Source organism: Dryobates pubescens, chromosome 30 (genome assembly GCF_014839835.1).
Source record: "Dryobates pubescens isolate bDryPub1 chromosome 30, bDryPub1.pri, whole genome shotgun sequence".
Classification (NCBI taxonomy): domain Eukaryota; kingdom Metazoa; phylum Chordata; class Aves; order Piciformes; family Picidae; genus Dryobates; species Dryobates pubescens.
This window is the reverse complement of record NC_071641.1, coordinates 3,869,565-3,886,361: the sequence shown is the minus strand read 5'-3', so window position 1 is coordinate 3,886,361 and position 16,797 is coordinate 3,869,565. Positions and strand designations below refer to the sequence as shown.

The 16,797-nt window shown below is 41.7% G+C and overlaps 1 protein-coding gene across 1 annotated transcript; it reads left to right on the top strand.

Moving 5' to 3' along the window:
- Positions 1–27: 27 nt before the first annotated feature.
- UROS (uroporphyrinogen III synthase) lies at positions 28–15,513 on the top strand. The gene is made up of 10 exons (XM_054174756.1): positions 28–117; positions 6,536–6,625; positions 7,392–7,475; positions 8,410–8,506; positions 10,193–10,267; positions 11,130–11,204; positions 12,421–12,504; positions 12,985–13,070; positions 13,923–14,021; positions 14,729–15,513. Exons 2-10 carry the CDS (start codon positions 6,563–6,565, stop codon positions 14,873–14,875), a joined length of 810 nt encoding a protein of 269 aa, XP_054030731.1. The 5' UTR covers positions 28–117; positions 6,536–6,562; the 3' UTR covers positions 14,876–15,513.
- The last annotated feature ends 1,284 nt before the right edge of the window (positions 15,514–16,797 follow it).

The following is a 16,797-nucleotide window of genomic DNA, read 5'->3' as shown; positions in this document are numbered from 1 at the left end:
GACCAGCGCGGCCTTGCTGCTTCCCGTGGGCCCGGGATCTTCAGCAGGGCCCGCGACAGGGCCGTGGTCTCCGGCTGCGGGGTGACCGTAACGCCGCAAGGCTCTGCAGTCTCTGGGGTATGGTCGTGCCTGTCGGCGGTGAACGAAATGGAGAGGGGAAGAGGCCAGGGAAAGCCCCGGGCTGGGCATGTGGGGAGCTGGGGGAAAAATGTCCCGGGCTGCCCCTCTCCTCGCTCATTAAAAAAGCCCAACCAAACAACAAACCACCACCAAACGGGATTCCTTCTTCGCGCTGGTGATGTCACCTGCTTTAAAAGAGACAGTAAGACTGGGAGGGTCTTCCGGGCGCTGCCGGGACTCAGAATCATAGCATCGTTTTGGTTGGAAAAGACCTTTAACATCATCCAGTCCAACCCTAACTCCGCCAAGACTGGTGCTAAGCCATGTCCCTCAGCACCACATCTCTGCGTCTTTTAAACACTTGAGGGATGGGGATTCAACCACCTTCTTGGGTAGCCTGTGCCACTGCTAGAGAAGTTGAATAGCCAACCTAAATCTCCCCCGATGCGACTTGATCCCATTTCCTCTCATCCTCAAAATACTCTCGGAAACTGAACGGTGAATTGTAGATACGTGGTAATTCTTGCATTGCCGAAGCATCCTCTGATTAAAGGCAGAATAACCATCCTGTTAAACAAATGTCCCTCCCAGCTGAAACCACTGTATGATTCTGTGAAATCCACCCAAGGAGGTCCGTGCTGGGGATTTCAGGTTCTACTGGTGCAGTGTCTGTCAATAGAGATTTGCTGTCAGCCGAGCTGAGAGCACCTGCGGCCAGGGAGTTTCTGTGGCGATTCGGGGAGCTTTTTGTTTTACCGTATGTCTTATTTATGCCTCTCTCTCTCTACTGCTATCTGAAGGGTGGTTGTAGCAATGTGGAGGTAATTCTCTTTTCCAAGTAGTAAAGTGGATGTCAGTTTCTTTTCCCGAGTAACAAGAGACAGGACAACAGAAAATGGCCTCAGGTTGCACCAGGGGAGGTTTAGGTTGGACATTAGGAAAAATTCCTTTCCAGAAGGGTTGTCAAGCCCTGGCACAGGCTGCTCATGAAAGTGGTGGAGTCCCCATTCCTGGAGGGATTTCAAAGCTGTGTAGATGTGGTGCTGAGGGGCATGGTTTAGTGGTGACCTGGCAGCGCTGGGTTAACAGTTGGACTTGATGATCTTAAAGTTCTTTTCCAACTAAAGTGATTCAATGATTTGGAGAAGAGGATTGGGCATTGGCTGTTGCCAGCCAGAAGAAATGCAATTTTTGCCTTTTAAAATACCTTCCAAATGGCTAAGAATGTGCATGCCTCATTAAAATGTCAAGCATGTCGATGTTTATTATTACTTTTGGAGAGCTGGGTTTGCTTTGGGGGTGCTTAGGTCGTTTCCAAAATACCAGTACTGATACACTGGGAAAGAAACCATTGTGGAGGAAGATGAACTGGCAGAGCCCTCTACTGCTGGAGCAAAACTACCTCTGAGGAGATGCAACCTAAATCTGTATAAAATTTTCCATTGTATTTTTGAAACTGCATCAGCCAAGAATGATACTAAGTTTTAACATTATTCGTGTTGTAGTCAAAGGCCCTGAACCCTTTGCTGGCTCTTGTGCATTGCCGTGTCAAAGAACCGCTTTTGCTGTTAAGTTTTGTGACATAGACACCCAAATAGTAGGAATTATTCTCAAATCTTTGTTGCTGTTACTTGCTGGTACTGAAAGAGGGTAGGTTTATACTAGATACTAGGAAGAAATTGTTCCCTCGGAGGGTGATGAGACACTGGAACAGATTGCCCGGAGATGTTTTGGAGGCTCCAACCCTGGAAGTGTCCAAAGACAGGTTGGGTGGAGCTTTGAGCAACCTGGTCTAGCGAAAGGTGCCCCTGTCCAGGAGGAATAGTTGGCACTAGATGATCCTTATGGTCCCTTCAAACCCAAACCACTGTATGGTTCTTTAATAGATGTATTGCTTTGTGAATATGGTAGATTTCTGAACTCAACTGCAGCCTTACAGGTGGACTTTTTTCCTTCTCTGGTTATTAAACCAATCTAATCATAGTGAAATAATATTAGTAAGAAATACATAGCATGAAAAATACTAGCCCAGGGGGGTTTAGAGGTTTGTAAAATATCATAAGAGCATCCCAAAATTCATCTCCATTTCTGTTTATGATGGAAAAGTCAATTCCCTTTGCATTTGGCAATCAGACTTTATTGCATGACCCATACTGTTGCTTATAATCGGAATAGTATTAGAAAAGTTTAATATATTTTGCAGCTCCCTGTGCCACTTGGCAGCAAGAAACAAAAGGACCCATTTATTTCTTTTTTACAGACTGTCCTTCTCTATTAAAGACAGTTCCAATTAGTTTGGGAGCAGCTTTTCAAATTAAATTTGAGTGACCCACAGAGATGTCCTTTCTGTACAGTGTTGTATATAAAAAAATCTGCAAAGGTCTTTTTAATATGAGGGAGTATTGCTCATTTTTCCTCTACTAATATCAGGGACCTAGAGATACACATTGTAATCAGCTTTAGACTTTAATTGAAAGCACAAGGATGTTGAATTTTACTGTGTGGTGCTGTGAATAGGAAGCATTTCAATTATGCCTGCAAGGATAATATTCTGAAAATGCAGTGTGACCTAAATTACCCTCCTTCTAAAATTAAGGGGGACTTAAAATTGAGTAATGTGGACTCAGAGAAATAGCACCAAACTGCTTTTAGCCTTAATGCCTCAGATGCTCCAGTCCTCTTGTAGTTCATCAGAGCTAACTGGATAGTTCCAAACCTTAGGCTGACGAATACAAGTTTTATTTCATCTTTCTGTCTGTGTGCTCCAGACAAAAAAAATCTGTTGGCCTTTTCTTAGCTGTTTGCAAGCCTAATAAGCTTTAAATGTTGGTGGTTGTTTTCTTAAAACATTTTGAAGAACAGTCTTTGCAGGGTTGTTATTGCTGCTCTGGCAAACAAAGTGCTTCTTTAGTGGGCCAAAAGCATCACTGTATAAACACAGACCAGCGGTCTAAGTTTGTTGAGGTTTGTGCTGGTTTGGGTTGAGGGAGAGTTACTTTCTTCACAGTAGCTGGTGTGGAGCTGTGTTTTGGGTTTGTGCTGGAAACAGTGTTGCTAACACAAGGAAGTCTTAGTCAGTGCTGAGCAGTGCTTACAGAGTCAAGGCTTCTTCTGCTACTCACACCACCCCGCTTGCAAGGAGACACAGTGGGGACATCTGATCCCAGCTGACCAAAAGGATATTACAGACCATACGACATCGTGCTCAGCAGATGCAGCTTAGGGAAGAAGGAGGGGATTTGGGGAGTTATGGCTTTGTCTTCTCAGGTCATTGTTATGTGCAATGGAGCCCTGCTCTCCTGACGATGGCTGAACACCTGCCTGCAGATAGGAAGTGGTGATTGAATTCCTTGGATTGCTTTTCTTGTGTGTGCAGCTTTTTCTTTAACTATTAAACTATCATTATCTCAACCCAGCAGTTTTCTCACTTTTACCCTTCCAATTGTGTCTCCCATCACAGCAAGGGGAAGTGAATGGCCATGTGGGGGTTAGTTACCAGCTTCAACCACGACAAGGTTATTCGTGCACGTTCTCTTTTCCAGATACAGATTGAGCACTGCTGGACTCTGCTAAGTCAGTTCATTGTTCAAAACAGAAACTTTCTGTGGTTGTTTAGATGATAAAGACACAAGTAAACCAGTAAAAGGAGTGTCTTTCTCTTACCATCAGCAAATCTATATGAACCTGTCTGAGCTACTTAGGCATAAAAACCAGAAGAGTCCAAGAGGTTTATGGCTGTGGAAAAAGAGGCAATAAACCCCTAAGCGGTCAGAGAGCAGTTGGAGATCAAAGATATGTTATTCATGCAAAACTTTACAGATTCCCTAGATCAACTCTGTGTCCTCTTGGATGCTTGCAGCAACGTTTTGGAGTCAATAATCAAGCTGCCTTCTGGTGGAATGAAAATAAGCCAGTGGCTTCTGGTAGGGCCAGAGCTACGCAGTCTTGCTCTTTATGCAAGTGAGCCAGATGGTTGAGTCCAAAGCGCAGCTTGTAAGATTTCTTTGTTGAGGAGACAGCTAGGTAATTGCATCTCCCAGTTGTTCATGGTGTTTTATGATGTTGTAATTATTCTTTGGTTTCAGTATCTCTTTTCTGTGCAGGATCTAAACAAAATAATGAATTTGATTATTATAAGTCACCTTGTTAAGCAGGGATGTTTACACATTTCTTACTGTTATTCATCACTTGACACAGTAATAAGGCAGAGGATGGGAAGTAAATTCATTTCTAACTACCCAAGTAATTAATGAGAAATCTGCTCTCTCCAGGCATACCTGAATTAACTCTTTAATGTCATCAGTGTGTTTTATTGCACTACTGTCAGAGATGGCTCTTTCCGAAAAGCATTACTATCTGTATTAGACAGCTTGGAAGGGTTTGTTTCCTCACATTTCTGTATGTTTGGATGACTTGATGTTATTAAACATGATGACTTGATGTTATTAAACATCATCTGTGGAAAAAGACTTGGAGGTCCTGATGGATGAGAAGCTGGACATGAGCAGACAGTGTGCGCTTGCAGCACAGAAGGCAAATCATATCCTGGGCTGCATCAAAAGATGTGTGGCTAGCAGGTTGAGTGAAGTGGTTCTGCCACTTTGCTCTGGTGAGACCTCACCTGGACTACTGCATCCAGGTCTGGAGCCCTCAATACAGGAAGAACACAGAACTGTTGGGGGGGGTGTGCAGGGGAGGGCCACAAAAAGAATCAGGGGGGTTGGAGCACCTTTGCTGGGGTTGTTCACCCCGGAGGAGAGGAGGCTCTGGGAAGACCTTATAGCAACCTCCAGTACCTGAAGGGACCCTACAGGAAGGATGGAGAGAGACTGTTTACAAAAGTCTGTAGTGATAGGACAAGGGGCAATGGCTTCAAACTAGAAAAGAGTAGATTTAGGTTGGATGTTAGGAACAGGTTATTTACCATGAGGGTAGTGGAACACTGGAACAGGTTGCCTGGGAAGGTGGTTGAGGCCTGATCCCTGGAGATTGTCAAAGTGAGGCTTGACAGGGCTCTGGGCAGCCTGACCTACTGCAGAGGGGGTTGGACTAGATGACCTTTGGAGCTCCCTTCCAACTCAGACCATTCTATCATTCTTTGATTCTATGATCTGGTTTGGAAACAGGAAGGTTGGATAGGTTTGGGAGGTGTAGGCTGGATGTTAGGAAGAAGCTCTTCACAGGAAGGGATTGGCCTTTGGGATGGGCTGCCCGGGGAGGCGGCGGAGTCCCTGTCTCTGCAAGTGTTTTTAGAAAAAGACTGGATGTGGCACTTAGTGTCATAGTTTAATTGATTGGATGGTGTCAGGTAAGAGGTTGGATTTGGTGATCTTGGAGGTCATTTCCAACCTAGTTAATTCTGTGATCAGTATCAGAACAGCAGTCTGTACTACAAAGAACTGTGCACTGTCTTTTGCCAGGAGTCTTCAAAGTTGCAGTGTTGCAGTGACTGAGAAAAGTCACAGAACCACAAAATCGACCTCCTCTCTGGACAACCTAGGTCAGTGTCTCACCACTTGAGGTGCAGAGGATTTCTTTCTTCTCCCTAGTCTAAATCTCCCTCTTTTAATTTCAAACTGTCACCCCTTGTCCTGTCATAACAGGCTCAGCTAAAAAGTCTGTCCCCAGCTTTTCAATCAGCCCTTGTAAGTCCTGAAAGGCCCCAAGAAGGTCTCGCTGGAGTCTTCTCTTCTCCAGGCTGAACAACCCTGACTTTCAGCCTGGCCTCACAGCAGAGGTGTTCGAAGCCTCCCATCATTGCTGTGGCCTCTTCTGGCCCCACGCCAATAGGTCCATGTCTCCCCTGTGCTGAGATCTCCAGAGCTGGACCCAGCAGTGCAGGTGGGGGTCTCAGCAGAGTGGAGGGGCAGAAGCCTCTTCTTTGACATGCTGGCCGTGTTTCTGTTGATGCAGGCCTGTTGGGCCTTCTGGGCTGTGAGAGCACTTTGTTGCTTCATGGCCAGCTTTTCACCTGCCATGTCTTTCTATGGTTTAAAAAAAATCTTGAAACACTTCCCCAGATGTGTTTTCCTCCATGAAAAGAGACCCCGAATACATCAAATTAAACCGCTTGATGCATAAACCCTTGCGTGCTCATTATGATGAGCATAGGCTGGAAACCAGCATGAAAATTAATAGAAGTTTTTGTAGATAGGAGCTTATTACAAAATATTCTCCTTTAAATTGCATTACAGTTCCTCCCTTAAGCAGTGTTATCTGAAGACAGCATGTTATTTGTTGGCCTTATCAGGGTGGATGTTCATGCGCAGAGAATGTACATTAACTGCTTACTCATTGTGTAGAGAGCAATGCAGCTGTTAGCCCCCCTGTTTCTTTGAAGCTGAGCTATTGGAGTCACTGCTGAGTAGAAAGTCCTCTAGATCTAATTTAGATAAATTCCTTTATTTTATTTCAGAGTTCTTGTGCAATTATTTGGTAAACAATGAAGGTTCTGTTGCTGAAGGATCCCAAAGAGAGAGATTCAGGACCAGATCCATATATTAAAGTGAGTAAGCTTTGAAAAAAGTGAACAATTGTGTCACTTCACTATTAAATATCTTGTGTTCAGCAAGATAGATGAGTTTAACTATTTCATCTGAAAAATTTACTTAATCCAAATTAGAACCTACATATCTGAAACGATGCTGTTTTCTAAGTCATTATTAGGAGTGTCTGAAATTATGCTATGGAAATGCTCCGCTAGAAAATTTGCTCTTACTGAAAGAATTATTGTAGTTATGGGGCAGTTGTACCATTAAAGCTCTTAGCATAATACTGATATTAAAACCATTTTAACTAAGCAATATTGATTACGTTCACATGCACAGAATTAAGTTACAAAAGCTGGTGGTAGTTTTACTGGGAAGATAATGTGAACAGAAGTTACCTGTTGCTGCACTGGCTTTTCATCACGTGAGCAGATCTTACTTGTAAGGGCAGTTCTGTTGAGTCAAAAATGACAGAGCTACACAAGAATATTTGCAAGATGAGGTGACCATTTGATACTGTGGGACTTCAGAGCTATGTGCTGGTGTATACCATTCAGTAGCTATCTGGGAGGCCTCAGATCCACAACTATTTGTTTACTCTAATGTAATATTTAATAGCTAACAAACCCAACTTAAATTGCCTAGTAAGAGCAAGTAAGTTGCCTTTGTATTTACTTTAGGAAAAAGAAATATTTACTCTTGTTTACTTAATGTTTTGAAAAACAAAAGGCTACTGTTTGAAATTTATTCCAGGAGCTATACATATTTATTTTTTTGAATTAGGAATTAGGAGCATATGGATTTGAAGCAACTTTGATTCCAGTTCTGTCATTTGAATTCATCTCTCTTGAAGGCTTATTTGAAAAGGTAAGTTTGAAATTATTTCAGTTGTCTTATTTCCAACAGACTTCAGGCTATGGTTGCCAAAATGCTGGGTCTTACCTTGATTTAATAATGCTCTTTGTGGTACCTCTTTTTCTTTCCACAGGCATAATTGTGTACAATACAGCATTGAGAGAACATCAAGTGTGTTTCCTGTACTTGTTAAAGGCTTCAGCTGGTCAGATGGAATTCACATTTAGGTTGATGGGCCATAGGCAGCCATAAACATTAGAGGATTTTTGTCACAATATAAACCTAGAAGCTTGTAGTGGCCACTAAAGGTTTAGCTGAGGTTCTCCCTTACATTGTACAGTAATTGTGTACTGTATCCTCTAGTTACATGGAATGAAATTCCATCATCTATATTCTCTTTCTTCAGTGTATGTACTTAATTGTAAAATGTTGAAAAGGAGGAGGTTCCCTTTATTGACAGTCTTCAACAGCATTAAACTTTGCTAGGTGTTTGAATACATCATGCTCTGCATTTACAGGTGATCCAAGAACACTTCTTCCTTTTTGTACTGATCTCTCTGAGTCTCAACTCTTCTTTGAGAGGCCTGTCTGGGTGTTCCCCTCTGTGTTACTACTTCAAATAACAGTTTGTTTCCCTGACATGAATTTTTAAGTATCTCATACGTATTTTGCCCATCCATCCAGCTCATTTCAGTGACAGGAATCCTTGTCCATTCATACAGCCACTCAGAATTAACACAATCTTTGCAGGTTTTGTTCTGCACTTGAGATTTGTTATACATTTCTCTTACAAATATTCTGGCTACTGAGAGCAATGAGTATTTGCCCAGTTTAGTTTCAGGCATTTATTGAAGCTGTTCTGGTTTTTACAGGATTATAAATAATTGATAACTTAATTTGTTTATTTATTAATTCTTTTATTCTTATATTTGCTGTTTCTAAGTAGCTCTCTCATCCAGAATCTTACGGAGGCCTGGTTTTTACCAGTCCAAGAGCATTAGAAGCTGTCAAGATATGTTTAAAAGAGAACAGTAAAAATGAAGGTAGGGGCATATTCGTACTTATTAGTCTCTCTGGTTCAGTGTTTTGTGAAGTTTGTGATTTTATTTCCCCCACCAGTAGGTGCTTGGAGTGTGCCCATTTAAAAACACTTCATCTCAGTTTATTCTTCTGGCATCAGAAAGGCCTCGTGCAAAATTGGGCTTTTGAGAGACTGAGGGCTGGGGTTTCTGCGCTTAGGCTGTTGTTAGAAAGGAAAGGAAAGAGCTTTTGGAGTAAATTACTGCTTAATGTGAGCTTTTCTAGTTGTATTTATCTTTGGTTAAAAAAAAGTTGTAAACAGAAATTCATGCCTGAGGAATGATTTGCTGTGGTGCCTCATTTTGCTTGCTAGCCGCAGTCTGATCACTGCTGCTTCTGTGGACTTCCTATGGAGTCTCACAGAAACTTAGACTTAGACTCTGTCTTGAATATAGAATTTATTGAATGAATTAAGCATCAGGTAAAAAGCAGTGAAAAAATTGTGAGACATAAAAGCCATCAGATTAGTTGCAACAATCCTGCAGAGTGCTAAATAGAAATTATTTCCCAATGATCTAGCAAATTCTTGTAAACTCCTTGAAAGTCTTACTCTAAGTGATAACTTCTGGCTTTGAGAATATGTGTGCACTTAAATTGTATCATTCCTTTGTCTGCTCCATATTTAGGCTGGGGTCATACTAATCATAGTGAGGAAGGTTGCATCCTTGAGTAAGGTTGCTCTAACATTTCCACCAGCAGAAGGCTGTATTTGAGGATTTTTTTGTCAAATGCAATCTTTTATCTAGACTTGATCCCTAGTCTTGAGTAGGACTGTTGGGAGCTGCTGAAATACCTGCTTAATCGATAAAATAAGTAGTTCCTGTTTGGGTTCCTTTCAATCCTAATCAATCCTTTTCTTTTGCCTTCTTTGGAATAGTTTCCCTTGATGTTTTAAAATGTTACTGTTGTAGCTTCTATTTCTCTTTTTTTCTTTCCTCCCCAAGAATACTAGAAAGGAGCTCAGTGTTCTGTGTTGTACTGTTTTAAAACAAGGTAGCAAAAGATCAGGTAGCTGGATCCAAGAAGTGTAATCTATAACATACTTGTTGCCTGGAGGAGGAAAACCATTTCCTAGTCATTTTATTTTACTCTCTGATACATTTTATTTCTCAGCTGAAAACTTGTTTTTCATGTCTGTTTAAAATATAATCAGTTTCTGTATTTTTCTTGTGTAAGAGTTGCAGAGTGTTGTAGTTCATGGATACATATTTTTACCCTTCTATTTATTGTCATAGAAGATTATAAGTTTTTTTGCCCTAAGCCTTCACTTTTAAACTACCAGTTTATATGCCTGGTTCTCTCTTTGTACCATGTGCTGGTTTCTCCTGTGACTTTAGATATAGAGTGTAAATGAACGTTGCAAGTTGCCTGTGATCTGGCATAGGGCAAGCGTGCATTCAAAACGCTGCTTAACAAAAGCAGCTAAAAGCTGTTTACTCAGGCTTTTAAAACTATGTCAGAGACTACTATTTACACAACAACAAAAATGCATTAAGAATTCATTTTGTACATCCAGATTTGCTAAAATATGTAGTGGAGTATTAGTTACTCTTATTTTGCTGTATTTGTAGATTAAACAGCAGTCCAAATACTCCTTTAACATGCATACTTTTTTGTCATGTGCTTAAATTCAATCATGTGTTTTTCAGTCTGGTCAAAATCTCTTAAACAAATGTGGAATACCAAACCAGTGTATGTGGTAGGAAAAGCTACAGCTTCCCTAGGTAAGTTGGGGGTGAAAGAAAGAAATTTGAGATAAATCTGTCTTGTAAGTACAATTTTGGGAATATTAGGTGCTTCCAAGGATGCTTAGACAGAACAAAAGTCCATTTTATAAACGGGTGGGTTTGAAACTAAGTAATTGTGTACACATCACAATTACATATGCTTACTTCAGCTATAGGTCTAGCTTCTGGTTTTTCATTACTTTATTGTCATGGGAACTACAGAGGAGGTATTCTGAGAAGACTAGTATTTGAGAATTGTAAGCCTTGACATTTCCCTGCTTCTAGTGCAAAAGGATTGGAAGAACTGGCTACCTCTATAAAACCCTATTCAGGCAGGCTGGTAAAAACACCTGCTGCTATGACACCTAGCAAGGATCTTGAATCAGTCAAGGCCACAGATTAGTTAACTTCTCAGGAACTCATCCCTGCATACTTGCTTAAGATAAGTGTCCTACTGTCAGATTTTCTGAGAGGATTTCAACCCTTCACTGCAGAGACCAGCAGCACCCTAATTGGGAAGCTGCTGCAACCAAACCATGCCCAGAACTGCAGCCCGTTCAGCACAGTCAGTACTTTCTGTTTCACTGCTTCAGGTATGAGAGTTTAAAAACCCCACAGCAGCTCAGCTATCCCCAGAATTCTCCTCTTGTACTTTGTTTCATTTATGCCTTTCTAGAGCCAAAATCAAATATTTCATAGCATGTTACTACTTCAAATGCTCTGGTTTTGTGCTTTTCAAAGAAGTATTTGTGTGCCTGGAGCAAGTTGTGTCTTTCTTTTCAACACATCTTTCTGTGATAGCAAATCTGAATTGTTCTCATTGATTTCAGTGTTTTTACTCTGATGCTTTTGGTTCTAGTGGAAGAAATTGGTCTTATTCCACAAGGAGAAAAGTCTGGAAATGCTGAAAAATTAGCAGAATATATTTGCTCAAGTGAGTAAATCTACTTGAAATGAAGCTAATGTGCCTTCCATTGTTTCCGAATTGCCTGTAAGTAAAATCAAGTGTACACTCAAGCAGAAAAGTCCAAACTGCCTATCTCTCTTATACATAGAACTTAGGAATTCAGCTCTGCAATTGATTTAAAATACTCTATGACCCAGTAGACAGAGTACATTTCTTTTTTAGTGAAAGATCAGACATGCAGAGGTGCATGCTGCCTTCAACTACCTGTCTGAGCGTTGGCTGAAAGGAGAGGTAGGAATAACACCCCTGCACCAGTATGGGTTAGAGACTGGAACCATTCCAGGTCAGGTTGTCTGAGGCTCTGAGCAACATCCTCTAGTGGAAGATGTCTCTGCTGACTGCAGGGGTGTTGGATTAGGTGACCTTTAAAGGTCCTTTCCAACCCAAACCTTGCTGTGATTCTGTGGTTCTACAATTCTGTTACCTGGTGGCATTTTTAAAGCAGGATTTGTTTAGCCCTCTAATACTGCATTAAAACCACACAAAACCTATGGAATCTGCATCCCAGGCATACCCTGTCTTACAAACTCTTAAGTTAGACACAGCCATGTGTCAGAAAGGTCCTTTCCAGATCACCTTCCATGTGTTGTCTGTGTACCAGTAATTAAAGGTCACTTCCATTTTAAAGAACAAGAACAGGTGAGGATATCCACTTCCACCCTAGCAGTGCAAGCAGAATCCTTTTTCCTTGGAGAAGGAAGAAAATAGAGTTTGAGACGGAGTGCAACTTTTCAGCTCCGTGTTTCTGTCCTCTTCTTTGCCTGAACATTCTTTTCTATAGAGAGCGCTGTCATGTATTGAGCGGGACTAAGATTTTAAATACAACACTGAGGAAGATTGTGTTTCTTGCGAAGAGGAGGAGATAACTTGCACAGTACTTTTTTTTGCTTTGTGGAATGGCAAGGGGAATAAAAATGCAGAATATCTCTGTTGAGATCTTTTTAGGCAATGTATTCATATTTCAGTTACAGAATATTTTTTAATTTACATGCTAAGTAGCCTCTGTCCTCTGAATCGTGGATGCAGTTGCACTGCAAATGTTTTCAGTTACCTTAGGGAAGTGTCTGGTGAAGCATTTACTGCAGTATTCAATGTCTGGTCCCTTTAAAATGTATGAAATGTATCGTATTTACTCTTTATTAAAGACATAAGTTAATTAAAATTCTTGTTTCTATGTTTACAGGAGAGAAACCTAATCACTCAGCCCTTCTTTTTCCTTGTGGAGCCCTGAAAAGAGAAGTACTTCCTGCAGTACTTCGGGAAAAAGGTTGGACTTCCCTTGGAGCCTCGTTTTAAGTAGTCAGTTGTGAGGAAAGTTGTAGTTAAAGCTGGTGAACCAATTGGAATCAGTGAAAAATTGAATGTGCTGTTATGTTGGCTAGCAGTTAGAGGGTGGGAGTGGAAATTGTGAGGTTGGATTGGTGCCCACAGCTCTGGGACTGAGCCGCAGCGTAACGTGAGCGAAGTTATTTGCCTTGTTCTTCACCTGGGATGGAAAATAACTTCTTCACAGCAGCCTTGCACGATTTGTTGGGTTTCCAGTGTGCTTCAAGGTCCTCTGATTACAGATGGGTTTAGTATATCCTGTAAATCTACTTGCAAATCCTTCACAGATTTTCTTTCCCCCCCCTGTATCTTTTTAACCTAAAATAGTCCAAAAGTGCTGTTAGAATCTTCAGAGTGTTTTATGGAAATAATAGATATTAATGAAACCCTGGTTAATAATGACTGTATGTCCTGGTTCCAGGTATAGCTCTGGAAAGCCTTACTGTTTATCAAACAACCCAACACTCTGACCTGCAGGAATCTTTGAGCAGTTATTTCTCACAACAGGTACTGCATGCTGATGTCAGCTGAGAATTTTTGAGGTCCATGATAATATCCATCAGAATACCCATCTCTGGAAACTTTCAAAACACACCTGGATGTGTTCCTGTGTGACCTTCTCTAGGTGATCCTGCCTTGGCCAGGGAGTTGGACTTGCTGATCTCCAGAAGCTCCTTCCAACCGCTGCCATTCTGTGATTCTGTGATACACTCCTTTTTTTTTCCAGATGCTTATAAATGATAGTTTGTGGTGACAAAGATCCTGCATAGGCTTCTTAGTTTGTTTTCCTGTTGACTACCAAGAAAATCTTTTAGCAAAAGTTTCAGAGTGAGTCCCTCAGCTACTAGTTAGAACAACTGCAAATAAGCTGAGAAGACACAGCCTCCATGTGAAGAAAAAAAGCACTTCTATGCTTTGTCTTTCAAATCTGTTCAAAGCTCTTGGGTAATAATTACATGTATAATTACATACTCTTTTTTTTTATCATAGAATCATTTAGGTTGGAAGAGACCTTTAAGATCATCAAATCCAACTCTTAGCCCAGCACTGCCAGGTCACCACTAAACTGTATCCCTCAGCACCACATCAGGTCTTTCAAATCCCTCCAGGGATGGAGATTCCACCACTACTGAGCAGCCTGTGCCAGGTCTTCTCCTGGGGGTGAAATTGTTCCTCCTGGCCAACCTAAACCTCTCCTAGTGCAACTTGAGGCCATTTCCTCTTGTTTTGTCACCTGTTGCTAGGGAGAAGAGACAGACCCCCACCTCATTACAACATGGGAAGGGATTTAGTTGAAGGTGCACTGATACTGCTGCCAGAGTGAATCATCTGTTCTAACCTGTGGTTACTTTTACTCAGGGAATTCCAGCAAGCATCGTGTTCTTCAGCCCATCTGGTGTCAAATTCTGCCTCCAGCACATTCAGAAGCTTTTGGGGGATTTTAGCAACAGTATCAAGGTATCTGCTCTTTAAAAGTGGTGAAAGGCAATAGGGTGTAAGCTTGGGGTGGGTGAATGGGAGATGGGAAAGCTGTTACACCCACTGCAAACCTCCATTTCCATTTTTTCCCCTTGAACTCCAAAGAGGTTATGGCAAATGAAAATGTTGTTATGGAGCTGGGAGCCTTCTTTTAAAAGAAGAAAAAGAAATTGTTTTCACCTAAAATCTTTAACTTACCTGATCTCCACTCATTTTAGAATGACAGAATGCTTTGGGCTGGAAGGAACCTTTAAAGTTTGTGTAGTCCAAACCCCCTGCGGTGAGGAGGGACTTCTGCAGCTAGAGGAGGTTGCTCAGAGCCCCAAGCAAGCTGACCTGGAATGGTTCCAGGGATGAGCTTTATTTCTCTCTGATGTGCAGGTGCCAGTCATTCTTGCCTGAATCAGCAGTTCCAGGCTGAGGCAGATTGAAATTGCTCTTGCAGTGTTTGCAGTGATGAGATAAATAACAATCTTGCCCAAGTAACTTCTAAATAGCTCCATTGATGGGTGGGTTTTAATGCTGAGACCCTTCAACTTGAAATGATTAAGAGCATCTAGTAAGCTCAGCCATGCCAGTTGACAGACTGACAATGCCAAAGAAGGAAGGGTATGTAGCTAAGTAACTATTAAGAGATAACACCACACCTGGTTATACTTCTGTAACTGTAAATGATGTCATTTCAGTTCGCTGCAATTGGTCCAACCACAGCAGAAGCCATGGAAGCAGCAGGAATCCCAGCCAGCTGCACTGCAGAGAGTCCAACTCCACAAGACTTGGCTGCTGGGATCCAAAAAGCACTTCACTTACAGAACTGCTCAATATCTAAGTGAGAGCACAGCACACCTTTGAAGCTGAATATGGTGCTGTGGAAGATTTTTCCACCTTGCAGTCCTGGTGTCCTGCAAGAAGATACTTTTCAGGACTGCATAACACTGTCCTTAAGATTACACAATTGTTGTTTGGAAAAGACCTTTAAGATGATAGAGTCTAACCCTTCATTGGTTATCTTTGTTGTAAGAAGCTTGTATCTGAAGATGTAAGAAACCCAAGACATGACCAGAGTATTTTACAGCATGTAGCAACTCCCCTTTTTCTCATGTGTGCATTGTAAATATTTTATGTGGATTTCCCTTCTAACTCTTTGTGAGAAGCTGATCAGTATATTGAAATCATTGTATCACCTCAGGTATCTCCTACCACACCAGGTATGGATTTAAATTTTCTGCACACTTTTACACACACATCTTTTTCTTTTGTGAAAGAAAAGCCTGTTTAGATGAAGTATTTTCTGTTGTAAAGCTTCACTTGTTTGTGGTTCTGCTTTTCAGGTATTTGTATTACACTGATGATTGTAGATTCTCAGTGGAATAGGACAGTCCTTGCAGTGAAGTTGCACTGTGTGAAGCTAACAGCACCTCATCTGTTGACACTAAAGATCACAGAACTACAGATTAGTTTCGGTTGGAAGAGACCTCTAGAATCAAGTCCAAAAGTGAACCCAGCACTGCCAGGTCGTCACTAAACCATGTCCCTCAGCACCACATCTACACAGCTTTTCTGTCCCTCTAGGGATGGGGACTCCAGAACTTCCCTGGGCAGCCTGGTCCAGACCTTGAAAATCCTCTCAGTGAAGAAGTTTCTTCTAATAGCCAACCTAACTTTCCCCTGGTACAACTTGAGACCATTCCTCTTGTGCTTTCACTTGTTCCTAGGGAGAAGAGGCAAACCCTAATGTTGCTGCAACCTCCTCACAGTACATGTCTCAGAAAATCCCCCAAAAACTATTGGTTTCTATTTGTGCAATGAAGGAGGATTTATTAACAGAAATAAACTGGCTTATCATTGTTAATAATGGTGTTAGAGTTGTATAGCTTGGATGTGGTTTCTGCTTTAATTGTTTGTCTGTGAAAGGAGGGAAAATAATCCTGTTTAGCACTAATGCTTGGAAATTCATGAAAGATTTAAATCATAATATACTCTATAATACTCCTGAAAGTCATTTGTGTTGTCAGGGCAGCACGGGGCTGCAGCATGGAACACAGAAATCTTCATTTGCTGTAAGATTCTGTGAGCTTCACTCTAAGCAAAGGACCTGAATTCCCAATTAAGTGATGTGCTTCCTAGCTAGAGGAAGAGTTAGGCTGAACCCAATTATGGTAATAGAACCTGAAGTCATTTCAGACTGGGTATGTGGCTTCATCAGTCAGACTGGGCAGGCACAGACAACCCTGTGGCTTTAGAAAGCAGTTCAATGCCTAGAGATTAAATAGTGTCTCAGAAGTGTACTAATTGTTGGAAGAGAAGTTCAACGGTGGGAGGAATGCTTCAAGACTGAACATCATCCTGCAGGGCACTAGAATGGCTGTGAGAATTGGGTAGAGCTCCAGGAGCCCTGGGACTCAGCAGTGGTGAGGTCATACCTCAAATAATAGGTTCACTTTTGGGTCCCTCACTACAAGAAAGAGATTGAGGCCCTGAAGCAGGTCCAGAAAAGGGCAACAAAGCTGGTGAAGGGTCTGGAGAATGAGTCTGGTGAGAGGAGATTGGCGTGAGGGGGGTGCTGATCTCTGCTCCCAAGTAAGAAACAAAAGGGCAAGAGAAGATAATCAGGCATTGAACCAGAGGAGGCTCAGGTTGGACATTGAGAAAAATTTCTTCCCCAAGAAGGTTGTCAAGCCATGGAACAGGCTGCCTGGTGAAGTGGTAGGATTGAAAAACCAGGAATATATGGTGCTGAGGGATAGAATTAGAT

Coding starts and splice junctions, on each gene's coding strand:
- UROS (XM_054174756.1), top strand. CDS start 6,563: ATGAAGGTTCTGTTGCTGAAGGATCCCAAAGAGAGAGATTCAGGACCA. Junction 7,476..8,409: donor TTGAAGGCTTATTTGAAAAG/GTAAGTTTGAAA, acceptor GTTTCTAAGTAG/CTCTCTCATCCAGAATCTTA. Junction 12,505..12,984: donor TGCAGTACTTCGGGAAAAAG/GTTGGACTTCCC, acceptor TCCTGGTTCCAG/GTATAGCTCTGGAAAGCCTT.